Here is a 16,129-nt window from a genome sequence, read left to right on the forward strand (position 1 = left end):
CTATCTGAATTGAGGTACATCACAGGAGACGCTCGCCCTCTCTCGGGCGGGAAGACACTCGCGCATGCGTAGTACAGCACTCGTAAGCTCTTACAAAGATCTTCAAGCAAGTCTGCTTGCGAGGCTGTCCGCTGCGGGGCTCCGTCACCCACCTGTTGAGAATATCTGCCTGCTGTCCCTGGATAACAACTGTTACGGTAAGTAACTGTGCTATGTGTCCTGGCAGGCTCACAATATAAGAACATAAGAATAGCCATACTGGGACAGACCAAAGGTCCATCAAGCCCACTATCCTGTTTCCAACAGTGGCCAACCCAGATCACAGGTACCTGGTAAGATCCTGAGGAGTAAAACAGATTTTATGCTGCTTATCCTAGTGGATTCCCTAAGCCATCTCAATAATGGCTTATGGACTTTTCTTTTAGGAAATTATTCAAACCTTTTTTAAAACCTACTAAGCAGATTTCACTACATTCTCTAACAGAGAATTCCAGAGTTTAATTACATGTTGAGTAGAGAAATATTTTCTCTGATTTGTTTTAAATCTACTACTTAGTAGCGTCATCTAGTGCTGGCCGATTCAGGAAAAAAAAATTTGATTTGATTCTATTCAGACTATTGAATCGATTTTTCGATTCGATTCAATTTGATTTTCCTGCCAATTGGGTGTTTTATTCAAACATTTATTCCAATATGTTTATTTTATAAAGCAAGGAGTGGAGATGTCCAATCAAGACTGTTGGACTCAATTTACTTCACCAGTCTCTTTTATTTGTTCAAACTCAGTGACTCAACATGTACATGTTTTGGCCAAACCGGCCTGCTTCAGAAGTCTACAATCATAAGAGACACAACTAATAAATGAAACAAATATATAAATATATACATAAAAATCAATAAAATTGCAAATATATCATAAGCATATAAAAACATTAAATGAAAATGACAAAAATAGCAATAAACATATATGTATTAATGAATAAAAGAAGAAAGACAGCACCAATCAATTAAAAATATATATAAAATCATACATATTTAATGCATAACCATATTAATAGCATGCAATAAAATGATCAAAAGATATGCATATAAAGAACCAACACCTCATATCAAGAAATAATGTGACATATGTATAATAAGCATATTTAAAACATTGCATACAAAATAAAAGGACAGCATTAATAAATTACTAATTGCAACAAAAATGCACGCCAATCATACATACAAATGTATAAAAATGTAAATATGTTCAAAAAGCATTCAAGATAAATAAGAACAGAATAAATACATTACAAATAGGTCATATACTCTGAATATAAAATTGACAAAATAAACAACAAACCTAAAAACAAATAAACCAAAAAGCATACCTTAAGAGTCTGTCAGTTAATATATGTACAAGTTATAAATAAAAATAAAACATATCATGATATGCATTTCCAAAACGGCATAAAAACAAAATGAAACGGAAAGCATAGGGGCTTTCATTGCAACCAATAGAAACTATAAAAACTGTATGTCTTCTCTAAAATCATGTGCAAAACAACACATTTAATAGGCTCCAAAGTACTATACAGTGGAAAGACAGTATAATCTCTGAAGAGATAAAACAATACAATTAATCTACTCAAACACAGACAAGACTACATGAAGCCAAGTGCTAATTTAACTTTAAAAGACAACTTGAGCGAGCTGCAGCACTTACTAATGCTGGCACACTTCATCAAATGAAATTAACAAAACGATGCACGATCGAACTTCAGCGTTAAAAATACTGGAGCACTTAATAAAAATACTAAGATGGAGTAAAAAACTAAAAGTACCATGCCTGTCTTTTAGTGACGAGACCACAGCCTTTCTGCAGTCTGAACCAATACTGTGTGCCCAGACCCCAGAGAATGAACGTATTTAATTACAGGCTGAAACATAGAGAAACATAATGTAAGGCAAAATAGTCTCTTGAACAAACAAAAACGAAGACAATAAATTACTAAAACACAAATGAAGCCGCATGAAGTAAAAGCGTTAAGGAAAAATATTAATAAAACTATAAGCTATACGAACAGGACATGCACAAACTCAGGCACTTACTGTTACAAGAGCACTAATTGAATGTGAAAAAACATGAAGAAGGCATAAAAGACGGCCTCTGCAGCACAGTCCCGCCCCTCCTCTGATGTCAGGGGCAGGATCGTGGCACAGGGAACGTGCTGCTGTAGTGATCCTGTAATTAGGTAAAGATAAGACCGGGAGGCCACAGGGGAAGCCGGAGGACGCTGCAAAGAGCGCCTAAGCGCTGCAACACTTCATGACTGACACTCCCCCACCGAATCGGCCAGGCCGATTTTTTTTAGAAAAACAAATCGATTCGAATCGATTCACCTGAAGTGAATCGGTGAATCGATTTGAATCGGAAATCGGGCAGCACTAGCGTCATCATATGCCCCCCTAGTCCTAGTACTTTTGGAAACAGTAAACAAGCAAGTCATATCTACCTTTTCCACTCCGCTCAGTATTTTTATAGACTTCTATCATATCCCTGAGCCGTCTCTTCTCCAAGCTGATGAGTTCTTGGTGCTTTAGCCTTTCCTCATCGGGGAGTTGCTCTATCCCTTTTTTCATTTTTGTTGCTCTTCTCTGTACCATTTCTAATTCTGCTATATCTCATTTTTAGATACGTCAACCAGAATTGCACCCTGTATCTGAGGGGTAGAGCAGGGGTGCCCACACTTTTTTGACTCGCGAGCTACTTTTAAAATGACCAAGTCAAAATGATCTACCAACAATAAAATTAAAAAAAAACACAACGCACACTGTACACATAGAATTGTTAATTATCATTCCTATTCCGGGGTTTTTTCAAAGAGGTCAAAGCAGATGACTCTATGCACTGTCACCTCAGTAACAACCATACAAAAATAGACAAAACCCACCCCCCTCCCTTTTTACTAAACCACAATAGCAGTTTTTAGCGCAGGGAGCTGCGCTGAATGCCCAGCGCTGCTCTGGACGCTCATAGGCTCCCTGCGCTAAAAACCACTATTGTGGTTTAGTAAAAGGGGACCATATTGTAAAATATAGACAGCAGATATAAATTCAGACACATTTTGATCACTAAATTTAAAATAAAATCATTTTTCCTACCTTGTCTGGTGATTTCATGAGTCTCTGGTTGCACTTTCTTCTTCTGACTGTGCATCTAATCTTTCTTTCAGCCTGTATGCTTCCTCTCCTCCAAACCTCATTCCCTCCCCCAACTTTTTCTTCCTCTCTCCCTGCCCTTTCTTTCTTTCTCTCTTCATGCCCCTTTCTTTTTTTCCTATTTCTCTTTTTTCCTTCTGTCTCCCTGCCTGCCCCCTTTCTTTCTTTCTCCCTGCCCTTCCCCAAGCCACTGCCGCTGCCATCGGGGAACAGGACCCAAACGTCACCAACGGATAACAGGCCCCATAGCCGAGGCCAACGCCGCCCCATGCTCTCTCTGCTTCGGGCCGATCAATCTTCCTCTTCCCGACGTCAATTCTGCTGTCGGAGAGGAAGTTCTGCCCAGCCAGGCAGCGATTGGCTGGCCCGAACTTCCTCTCCGATGGCAGAATTGACGTCGGGGAGAGGAAGATTGATCGGTCCGATAGATCGCCAAGGCAAAGGGAGTCCTGGATGATCGACTCACTTTGCCTTGGCAAGCTACCGGTCGATCGCGATCGACCTGTTGGGCACCTCTGTCATAGAGCGATACAACTGTAGTATAGAAACAGAGAAGCATGATGACAGATAAAGGCCAAATGGCCCGTCCAGTCTGCCCATCCGCAGTAATCATTATCTCTCCCTCTCTCTTAAGAGATCCCATGTGCCTATCCCACACCTTCTTGAACTCAGTCACAGTCTCTGTCTCCACCACTTCTTCCGGGAGAATGTTCCATGCATCTACCTCCCTTTCTGTAAAAAAAAAAAAAAAAAGTATTTCCTTAGATTCCGGAAAGAACTAAAGACCACTTTGTTTAAGAAATTCTTGTCCTAGCCAGACACTCTCCCGTGAACATAACTTCCACGCTTTATCCTGAATTTCTTCCTCACACTAGGTATCCACATTCCCTGTCTGCTAAAATTCCCTCTTCATAATTGTATCCTGATATTTGCTGGTGTCCGACTATTTTCAATTGTAAGATGTAAAATTAGTTAATTTCTTATAATTCAACCTATGTATAATTTTCCTTTCAACCACCTTGTATTCATCTACTTGTAATTCGCTGATTGTACAGCTCTTCTTCTTTGTGAACCGCCTAGAAGTCGCAAGATTGTGGCGGTGTATAAAAATAAAGTTATTATTATTATTATTTAGATGGCTCCTGAGCCTATTACCTCTTAACTTCATCCTACGCCCTCTCATTCCAGAGCCTCCTTTCAAATGAAAGAGATTCGACTCGTGTGCATTTAGGCCACCTAGGTATTTAAACATCTCTCAAGCAAAAAAAAAATAGTAGTAACAACTACATCAAAATAATTGCCAAAAATGTTGCTCACCAGCCGCGGGCTATACGTCTAAGATCCACATGAATTGAAAAAGGGTGGCGAAAAAGCTTCAAGGTAAATACTGTCAAGCAGCAATCAATACTGATTTCAAGCTGGCGTTCTGTCATTGGCACAAAAAAACTCACACCTGAAAAAATGTATAGATCTAGAGAGGAAAAATCCCCACTGCTGTGCACTTGCAAATTTAAACTTTCAAATTTCTTTTTTTTAAATTCTTTATTCATTTTCAAACTTTCATCAAGTGTACAGGCATTAAATAAACAACATTAAAGTACAACACTAGCAACTCTTATTACTGTATCTTATAATATGTATAATTATCATTAACCCTCATCCCCCCCCTACCCATTATTCTTTTCTGATTTCAAATTTCAGTATCAGGAAAAAAAATATATAACTTAGCTCTGGCGCCGTTAACAGAATCACGGCTAATGATGCCTAAGAAAAAACATAGATGCTTGCAACGTGGGCCAGCGTTTTATTGTCCTGCCTTGCAGACGTCTAAGTTCTTTAGTGAATCGTGCCTAACGGCGCTTAAGTCCAACTTCGCCCCTAACCATCCCCACTTAGACGTAAGGTGCGGTTTGTGCTAAATATAGATGCCTCCTGGTGCCTACTTTCGTTTGTCTCTTATAGAATTCCTATGAGTGTTGGAGCACTTACCTCGGCAGTCCACACTAGTATTTAGTATTTATTTTTAGTAAAAAAAAAAACAACCCTCTAGCACAGCTTGATAAAAGAGAGGGGGAAAAAGAGTTGCAAAAAACAAAACCCTGAAGTGAGCATGGGGGAGAAGATTTTTCTAGTTGTTTAGTGCCGGTGAGCACAGTGGAGCAGTGACAAAGTCATAGTGAAGTTAATATTTGTGCTGGAGTCTTGAAACAGTTTAGCTCTGAATCAGCGCAACAAAAAGGAAGGAGGAGGTCCAACCTTATCTGCAGAAAAAACCAACCAGGAGCAAACAAAAACAAACTGCAGATGTGTACAAGATGCAGGCGAAATTTATTGTGACAAATATAAATATATAAAAACCTTTTTACCAAACAATGGACCCGACACGGTCCGTGTTTCGGACAAACCTTCGTCGGGGGTCCAAAATGAAAAAGGTTTGAAAAATATGCCACAAAAAACTGTAGAGTAAAATTTCATAAACCAAAAGGTCCGATGCGCCGAGAATCGCCAACTACTGTAAAGCGTCTCACGACAGTAGTTGGCGATTCTCGGCGCATCGGACCTTTTGGTTTATGAAATTTTACTCTACAATTTTTTGTGGCATATTTTTCAAACCTTTTTCATTTTGGACCCCCGACGAAGGTTTGTCCGAAACACGGACCGTGTCGGGTCCATTGTTTGGTAAAAAGGTTTTTATATATTTATATTTGTCACACTAAATTTCGCCTGCATCTTGTACACATCTGCAGTTTGTTTTTGTTAGCTCTGAATCAGCTACAGCGAAACGCTGGCTGGCCATCGTCGACTTTTACATGTTGGGCGGATGGTAGAGATGGACTGATCCCCTGGTTAGATAAGTAAAAAAAATTAATTTAAGCTTTTGTAAAAAGTGAGCGGGGAATCAGAGGATTTTCACTGTTTACCCTCATTTTTGAAAGGTATTTTCGAATATTTGCAAAAGCACAACAAGGTATTAAATGGACACTTTATATTGAAAACTTTGAAGATATTGCTTTTTTGAAAATTTTGCCGGCCATCTAACATTAAAATTAACTAAAAAAGGACACCTTATGTTAAAAGGATATTTAACGTTTAAAACTAACTAGAGTTTTTTTCTGCCTATGAGGTTTACATTACATTAGTGTCTTCTATTCGGCCAATACCTTTTGGTTCTAGGTGGATTACAAAAGGATTGGTGTGGGCATATCCAGTGAATATATTGAGAAGGTTAGTTTGACTTGACAGATTTCCTGAATAGCTTGGTTTTTAATTCTCTCCTGAACATTTTGTAATTGGGCTTTGTGATCAGCAGGTTGGCGATGTGGTGGCCTAGTTTTGCTGCTTGGGTGGCTAGTAGGCCGTCATACATTTTCTTACGTTGTATGCCTTTGATTGGAGGGGTGAGTGAAGGGTGCCTGTGTTCTCCTTGGTCTGGATGTGCTGTTCCTGGCAAGATAAGTCCTGGTTCCTGGTAGATAAGTCAGTGGTTTCTCCCTGAGCGATAACTTATCTGCATTAATAAGTTGCAGTGGTTTGGAGTCGTTAGGCTTTTCCTCTTCCAAATGTTGGTTTGCTGAAAACCCTTACCTAGACCCTATGATTCTGAGAAAAAAAAAAAGGGGGGGGGGGAAGGATTGGGTTTGTTGTGGTTAATTTTATAAAAGTCCTTTTATGTGTGTGAAATCCTTTATAAAATTATCCCAAAGTGAAGCACAAATTAAAAGGGGTGGCCATCCCCCAAACAAAATAATTCTATGTAATATGAATAGAAATGTAAATAAAACTTGGCCATGGGATTTTGTTGAACTAGCTGGAGACTCCGGGAACGTGTCCTGAAACCTCAGATATCGTCAGCTTTCTGTAAAAGCACAAATGACCATCCTTTTACAATTCAGGAAGCAATTTAAAACCCCCTAACACGACGGCCTAAAGAAGCCAGAGCAATCAGAAGGATGCTAGTGTATAAATAACCTCACTGCCGCCTTCTCTTCCGCTGCAGCTGTTCTGTCGAGTGCCCCAGCCAAGTCCAGAAGTACATGCGGCTGAAGAACTGGCAGACGGGCACGCTATGCTACGACACGCTGAACACCCAAGCGGAGCAGGCAAGTGTATTATTATTATTATTATTTATTAAATTTATGGCCTGCTTTTTTCCAAGATGGGTTACAACCAAACATACATAATTAAAACGAACAACAAAAATGCATCTGCATATTTACAAAAAATAAAGATAGCACAATACATAAAAATTTTCATGAGGAGGTCTTCAAGATTGGCCAAATACGGGAAGGGGTAAAACACGGACCTCGCGGATCTCAACCGCATGTTCTTGAAAACCTTCATTTATTGACAGCTGAGGTTTCAGATTTCATGTCTGCAGGTCCACATTTTTTAGCCCGTCATTCCACCGCTGTAACTGTTGCCGTTTCTGACTCCACAGATCTGTGCTGACAGTCTTATTCATAATAATTAATTTGACGAAACACTTCAACTAAGGGAGGGCTGTGTTTTACCCCAGAACTACGGCAGAAAAATATATTTTTCCTTGGTTCAACCCAGTCTTGACCCCAGATCTAACCTCTAGACTACTTTCATAGCTTATTAAATTATTAAGTTTTGCCACTTTTAGTCTCTTCATGACACTTTAGCTCTCATGGACCCTAATGTTTCTCCCTCCCTATGCTGAGACTAAAAGTGGCAAAACTTTTGCCCTGAGGTCCGTACCACGCAAAGCAGGTTTCAAAAGTATACTCTCCGGCCCTCCCTTAACATTTTCCTTCATGGCTTTAATGAGCCCATGTGAGTCTGTTTATGAACTTCCAGCTGGGTTAAAGGGCTTTAGCTGTTCTCTTGCTCCCAGAGACAGGAATAAAAAGTCCCTGGGTAAATGTGGATGGAAATTTTATACCTTATAATATTTTATTATGTTTACTGGCGTAAATATAGCAGCCAGTGGAGGCCAATGATGTTTTAGCCTCTGTGGGCGTTATGCCTGGATTTTCAGTGTTGGACCCTGTCCGGGCGCCAGCATTGGCAAGCAATACTTCAAGACCGAGCAGGGAGCCGGTACTGTAGGTAACCCTGTTTGTCCATTCTGTTTGGTTGCTCGGTTCAGGAGCTGGCCTGCAGCGAGAAGAGATGCCTGGGCTCCATCATGATTCCGAGTCAGATACCACGCAAACCCTCGGAGGCACCACAGACAAAGGAAGAGCTTTGGCCGCGAGCTCGTGACTTCATTAACCAGTACTACAACTCTATTAAACGGTATGATGAGCCCAGAGAACCCCTTTAAATAAGCTACTTCTGCAAGCTCGGGAGCAGCCAGCTAGGGAAATGTAGAAAATTAAAGCAGATAAAGAGCAGTGATCAGCACAAAAACTAGTGCACAATGTCCAGAAAATAAAAAAAAAAAAGCAGCTGAAGAAGGAAAAAACACAAATTGAGACTAGTCCGTTAAATAATGATTTATTGAATGAATGTTAACCCAACATGGCCACGTTTCAGGAGTTGCCTGCACGAAGGGTATGGTATCTACTTTGCAACAAACCAGGATTTACAGTATTCTATAAGTATAAAGCATGCAGTGAGAGCTTAACTTTAAGCGTGACCCACTTTTGCTCTTGACTTTGCACTGCGAAAGAGCCTACCCAGCTCGCTTAGCTGTCTACACAACCGCCATTTCTAGTTGTTATCCATATGGTACCCTAGTATGTGATACTTTTTAGGACCCTTGAGGAAGACGTGTTTCTTTGAAACACGGACCATGTCGGGTCTCGGTTCATCAACTTCTTGGACCATATTTCGGATACAAACTGGTTTATGTATGTTTGTTAATTAAAGACTTGGCATCTTGTACACCATTCCTGCAGGTCTTCCTTTTGTTCGTTGCTAGAAAGACCTAGACCCCAACCCCCCAAGGTATGTTACTTTCAGAAACACTCAAGAAAAGAATCCATATTCCCCTCATATTAGCTTAAAGTTAAGCTCCAACTGCATGTGTTATTCTGACTAGTGCTTACAGTTATGACTATGAAATTTTGTAATAAACTAAAAACTTTTTCAGTTGATTTTTTTTTTTAACATGTCTATTTGAGTCATTGTAAATTCCCATATGGTTTGGATGGACTTTTCTTATTGTTATAGTGCGATATAGAAATTCAGATTCAAATGAAAAGCTTGTCTTTTTGAGGCTGCTTTTACATCTTGACTTCTCTATAATGAGTATGGGTTTCTAGGCCCTAGACCAGTGGTCTTCAACCTTTTCCATGTAAAGCAGTGGTCTCAAACTGCAGGGCCACATTTTGGATTTGTAGGTACTTGGAGGGCCACAGAAAAATTAGTTAATGTCTTATTAAAGAAATGACAACTTTTGCATGAGGTAAGTACCTACAAATCCAAAATGTGGATTATCTGAAATTTGAAATTATCAGAAGCAATTAAAGAAATGTTTATAAATTATAGTTTATCAATCTTTCCTTAATTGCTTCTGATAATTTCATTATCAGAAGCAATTAAAGAAATGTTTATAAATTATAGTTTATCAATCTTTCCTTAATTGCTTCTGATAATTTCATTATCAGAAGCAATTAAAGAAATGTTTATAAATTATAGTTTATCAATCTTTCCTTAATTGCTTCTGATAATTTCAGCTATACACAGCTGAAAGCAGTGCAACATGCAGAAAGTGAAAAACTATCAAAGTATCAACTGCAAGAGACAAGATTTTGGACCAGCTATTTTGAGGCCCTCGGTATTATAAAGAATAATTCTTTTTTTTTTTTTTTTAAGTTCAATCAGTTTTATTAGCATTTTGTCATATAAATACAAACATAGACCTCATATTCATAATAAGTCTTTGCAGAGTGTAAGTACAGGCGGTCCATGACATATCAGGAAAAACAGAACAAAGAAATAAGAACATAACCCAACTAACAAGCTCATCAGTCGTGTGTACAGATCTTAGATAAACACACAGGTATAAGAGGATATTCTTTATGGAAAACTTGTGCCTTGAATGTCTGGTGGTCGCGTCCGCAACCGCCTTCAGCTCTCATCTCCTCTAGCACCGGACACACGCACAAGCTGCACTGCCTCCAATGGTTACCTTACATTCTGGGAGGTTTCCTTTTGATCCTGTTGGCATATTGCACACACACCCAGGGGGAGGGAGAGTGGGAGAGGGATATTTATGTCATGGTTTTATTCTCTTGCAAGGTATTGGTTGGGTGGGGTGGGGGTTTTTTTTTATCTTGCTGTGGGGATTTTGATAGATTATAAATGCAACTATGAATAATGTTGTTTGTGTAGATACTGTACTGCATTTTTGTTAACTTTGGAAAATTAATAAAAGATTTAAACACATTCAATTTTCTATACCGTTCTCCCAGGGGAGCTCAAAATGTCGCACTGTTGGACGGCAGCATGCTTGTAGAATCAAAATTAATACTTAAAATTTGTAAGCCTAAGACCTTTTGGAGGTCCCCCTTGGAGTTTTTTCATATCAGCTGTGGCCCTTTACATCACTGTCTCAAACTCGCCAGGTACTATTTTGAGGTCCTCGGCATTATAAAGAATGATTCTTTATGGAAAACTTGTGCCTTAAGTGTCCGGTGGTCGCATTCTGGAACGTTGCCCGCCTCACTGCTGTAACCTCACGCAAGCGCTTTCCTGCGTCTGCGCACAATCGTGAGGTGGAGTGGAGAGGACAATCGCGTACAGACGCAGGAGAGCGCTTGCGTGAGGTTACAGCAGTCGGGCGGGCAACGTTCCAGAATGCGACCACCGGACACTTAAGGCACAAGTTTTCCCTAAAGAATCATTCTTTATAATGCCGAGGACCTCAAAATAGTACCTGGCGAGTTTGAGACAGTGATGTAAAGGGCCACAGCTGATATGAAAAAAACTCCAAGGGGGACCTCCAAAAGGTCTTAGGCTTACAAATTTTAAGTATTAATTTTGATTCTACAAGCATGCTGCCGTCCAACAGTGCGACATTTTGAGCTCCCCTGGGAGAACGGTATAGAAAATTGAATGTGTTTAAATCTTTTATTAATTTTCCAAAGTTAACAAAAATGCAGTACAGTATCTACACAAACAACATTATTCATAGTTGCATTTATAATCTATCAAAATCCCCACAGCAAGATAAAAAAAAAACCCCACCCCACCCAACCAATACCTTGCAAGAGAATAAAACCATGACATAAATATCCCTCTCCCACTCTCCCTCCCCCTGGGTGTGTGTGCAATATGCCAACAGGATCAAAAGGAAACCTCCCCCAATTACAACACATCCATAAAAGATATCAAAGGGCCCCAGATTAACTTAAATCTCTTAGTATGACCCATTATATCTGCATTCATTTCTATAAGTTAAGCATAAACTTGCCCACCATAAATTAAAGTAAAGGCGATCCCAGTTTTTTCATTTGTGTGTAATCATTTGTATGGCTACCCGGTCATGATAAGGAAAAGCCGCCCTCTATATGTGTCCAATGAGGGCTTCAGATGTATCATCGTCCCACATATGACTGCCTCATGAATGAATGAATCATGCAGGTAAGGGCAAGCGGTGAGGGACACACAATGCAGCCATTGCATTCCTTTGCTGTCTGTCAGCCCACCTTGGTGCAAAGTACCATAGAACTTTTCTCTAATTCTCAAACCCATCAAGCCAGTATTACAACGGGCGCTGTATGCTCACCAGCAACCAGTGCTTTTGCGATTCCACTTTGCTTGGATTTTCGGGGCTGAGCTAGAGCAGAGGTGCGCCATCAGGATGTTTGGCTGCTACTGTGGATAGAGAAAAGGCTCGGCAAATCTCTGCCGGGTTGTGTGCGACTGCGAGGGTACATGCAAGCATAGGGAGAGGCAAGTTGACCAGCGTTTGAGTGCATCTGCATTGGTGTGACCCACAATAGCGATGGATATGAGGGCCACAAAAATGGACTTCAGGGGCTGTGTGTTGGAGAGACCACTTCCCTAAACTCTTGTTTATTGTGTTTGCTTGCCTTGACTAGATTGTAAATCTGTGGATCAAGGAATGTTTGGGGGGGGGGGGATTTGTATAGCGCTGGGTACAAATGATAAGCAGTGCAGTGGATCTAGGAATGGGAGGTAGATGATGTATTTTGATACTGCCTTGGCTCACGTGGACCTGTTCTCGGAAGTGGGAATTCAGGTTTTCTTTTTGATATTTGCATGTTGATAAATGAACACATTCCCCATCCCACAGGTATGAGTCCCAAGCTCATCTAGAGCGCCTGGTAGATGTGGAGCAGGAGATCCACACGTCTGGGACCTACCAGCTGCGAGAGAATGAACTGATCTTTGGTGCCAAGCAAGCCTGGAGAAACGCCTCCCGCTGTGTGGGCAGGATCCAGTGGTCAAAACTGCAGGTGACTAAGGGATGGTGGGGGCACAGGAATATGAAAGGAAGGGCAAGTCCCTCTTGTCTGTACCCTTCTCCTCCTCTGCCAACTCCTGACTCCGTCTCTTCTATCTGGTAACCCTACATTACATCAGGTTAATAGGCAAAAGCATGCGTTTTTAGAATCGGGGCCTATGTGCTAACTGCAAATATTCGGCAGGGAATAAACATTATCACCTGCTGAATATTCACAGTTAGCCAGTTAAAGGAAATTAGGTGTCTACAACGGATTCAGAATGCAGCTATTAAGATTGTTACAAACTCAAAAATATACGATCGTGTCTTCCCCTCTACTAATAAAAAAAAGCCCACTGGCTCCCCGTGTCTAACAGAATCACTTACAAAATTGCCTTAATTACCTTTAAAATGCATAAAACAATGGTCTCAAACTTGCGGCCCGGGGGGGCCACATGCGGTTCTATTTTGAGGCCCTCGGTATGTTACCATTGTTCTGGAACGTTGCCCGCCTCACTGCTGTAACTTCACGCAAGCGCTTTCCTGCGCCTGTACGCGATTGTGAGGTGTCATGGAGAGGACAATCGCGTACAGATGCAGAAAAGCGCTTGCGTGAGGTTTCAGCAGTGAGGCAGGCAACGTTCCAGAACGTAAGGTAACCATTGGAGGCGGTGCAGCTGGTGAATGTTTATGCAATCTCGTGAACTCTCACGAAATTCGGCACCTCTCCTGCCGGTGACTGCTTGATATAAGATGGCGGTTGTGTCTGGTGCTGCAGGAGGTGAGAGCTGAAGGCAGTTGCGGACACGACCTTCAGACACTAAGGCACAAGTTTCCCCGAGACCATCCTGGTGGCCATCCGCTGGAGTCAGTTCAGCGGATGGCCACCAGGATGGTCTCAGGGCTCAAAGATCTTCCGTATGAAGTAAGGCTGAATAAATTGCAGCTGTACTCACTTGAAGAACGAAGAGAGAGAGGGGACATGATCGAGACATTTAAATATATCACGGGTCGTATCGAGGTGGAAGAGGATATCTTCCGTCTTATAGGACCTTCTTCCACCAGAGGGCATCCGCTGAAAATCAGGGGAGGGAAATTTCATGGAGACTCCAGAAAGTATTTCTTCACTGAGAGGATGGTCGATCATTGGAATGAACTCCCACGGCAGGTGATTGAGGCCAACAGCGTATTAGATTTCAAAAATAAATGGGATATTCATGTGGGATCTCTAATGAGGTGAGGGCAGGGGGTGGTGAGCAAAATCAAAGAGAAGGGTCAATGGAGTGGGCAGACTTGATGGGCTTTGGCCCTTTTCTGCTGTCATTTTTCTATGTTTCTATGTTTCTAAGTCGGATATTGATTCTCCCCTCTACAAAAAAAGCCTAGAGGACTACAACAAAATCTTGTCTCTTGCAGTGGATACTTTAGAATCTAAATCATAATTTTGCATGAGGTGAAACTCGTTATAGTTTATAAATCTTTCCTTAATTGCTTCTGATAATTTCAGCAGTGCAACATGCAGAAAGTGAAAAACTGTCTAAACTTCACATTCTGCATGTTGCACTGCTGAAATTATCAGAAGCAATTAAGGAAAGATTTATAAACTTTAATGAGCTTTACCTCATGCAAAGCTGTCATTTCTTTAGTAAGACATTAACTATTTTTTCTGCGGCCCTCCAAGTACTTACAAATCCAAAATGTGGCCTGCAAAGGGTTTGAGTTTGAGACCGCCGGCATAAAACAAGAGAACCGGCCTTTATCGACAAAATGCTTATTCCTCACGTCCCATCTAGAGTCCTTGGATCTACTTCACAACATCTCTTCTACGTCCATCACTTAAGGTAATCAGCACGCGACAGTGTTTCCGGTTACTGCCCCGCTTACATGGAATTCTCTACCCTATTGTATCCGAGAAGAAATAAACATGGATAAATTCAAGGGAGCTTTGAAATACTTTTCATTTAAAGATTTTTTTCGAGCATTGATCTCAGTCCCTCACGGAAATGGTATCCAAGAAGGAAACACCCCCCCCCCCATACCAAATTTTGTTTTCTCCCTTTCCCTCCTTTTCTTGATTTTATTGTAGTCCTACCCTTTTACCTCTCATTTTTTGTTTGTCAGTCTTTGGTATTTGTAATTTTTAAATATGTTTTTTACCATTTTACATTGTACATCGCTTAGTAAATAAGATAAACAATTAATCAAATACACATTAAACTCAAAACTTGAAACTTAAACTTAAACGCTATTTAAGTGGTCAGTGGCCACTGCGCACGGGTCAGGTAATAATTGTAATAATAACTTTATTCTTCTATACCGCCATAGTCAGATGACTTCTAGGCGGTTCACATCGAAGAGGGCTGGACCATCAGTGAATTACAGAATGCAAAAAGTGAGGGTACAACATATTACACAAGAAATAGACAGAAGGAAAATGTAAATTTAGTGTGGCTTCTGTTTTGGAGATGAATCTGTAGTGCTGAATATCAGGGGATAAGTGTCTAGCTGCAATGATCAAGGGTTACATTCTGTTCTCTCTATAGGTATTTGATGCCCGGGATTGTACCACAGCACAGGAGATGTTCACATACATTTGCAACCACGTGAAGTACGCAACAAATAGGGGAAATTTGAGGTAAGGGCAAGCCTGCATTTCTCACTTGGATTAGCATGCATATACCAAGCTGTTCTGCCACGCTCAAAGGACATCACTATATCTGCCTGCTACTGTACAACTTATGTTGCCTAGATGAAGCAGGTGCCCTTTGTGGGGGAGAGGATCCAAGACAGCTCAAATTTTCAGAAGCGGCCTACAGATCTCTCTTTACCTGTAATTTCAGGGGTCACCACGTGGCTGAGGACTTGAGATGGAAATCCAGCCCTCCCTGGAGGCTTCTCTCTCTCCACATTAGTGATCAAGACTCTTCATTCATTAGTTTGTTTGCCCATTACATAAGAACATAAGAATTGCCATACTGGGACAAACCGAAGGTCCATCAAGCCCAGTATCCAGCTTCCAACAGTGGCCAACCCAGGTCCCAAGTACCTGTCAGAACCCCAAAGAGTAGCAACATTCCAGAACTTAGATTATAATGTCATAAAGCTTCATTCCACCAATGCCTACGAGCCAGCCTCATCAGTGATGTCACAATGGCTTGATGATCCTATACTTGGCTCACATAAAAACATAAGAATTGCCATACTGGGACAGGCCGAAGATCCATCAAGCCCAGTATCCTGTTTCCAACAGTGGCCAACCCAGGTCCCAAGTACCTGTCAGAACCCCAAAGAGTAGCAACATTCCAGAGCTGAGATTGTGAGGCCATAAAGCCTCATTCCACCAATGCCTAAGAGCCATTCTCATCAGTGATGTCACAATGGCTTCATTATCCTTTAATTGTCTCACATAAAAATCAGAGTATGAATGGGCCCAGCCACTGACCCTCAAGCCTTGCATTGAAGAATGCAGGTATAGAAGGACTGCAGTTGAGCTAGACACGAAAGAATGACACCAGATGGTTAGAATATAAGACCATAAGCGTTGCC

General features: G+C 41.0%; 1 protein-coding gene across 4 annotated transcripts in view; it reads left to right on the forward strand.

Annotated features, from left to right (window-relative positions):
- Nucleotides 1-16,129, forward strand: part of NOS3 (nitric oxide synthase 3) — a 195,057-nt gene that overhangs the window by 11,505 nt on the left and 167,423 nt on the right. For all 4 annotated transcript variants that reach the window (XM_033932081.1, XM_033932083.1, XM_033932085.1 and 1 more), the window contains exons 2-5: nucleotides 7,199-7,301; nucleotides 8,315-8,463; nucleotides 12,434-12,596; nucleotides 15,127-15,218. In XM_033932081.1, the coding sequence (XP_033787972.1) occupies nucleotides 7,199-7,301; nucleotides 8,315-8,463; nucleotides 12,434-12,596; nucleotides 15,127-15,218 (507 nt within the window). The remainder of the gene's footprint in view (nucleotides 1-7,198; nucleotides 7,302-8,314; nucleotides 8,464-12,433; nucleotides 12,597-15,126; nucleotides 15,219-16,129) is intronic.

This window comes from Geotrypetes seraphini, chromosome 2, assembly GCF_902459505.1.
Source record: "Geotrypetes seraphini chromosome 2, aGeoSer1.1, whole genome shotgun sequence".
In the NCBI taxonomy this organism is placed as follows: Eukaryota; Metazoa; Chordata; class Amphibia; order Gymnophiona; family Dermophiidae; genus Geotrypetes; species Geotrypetes seraphini.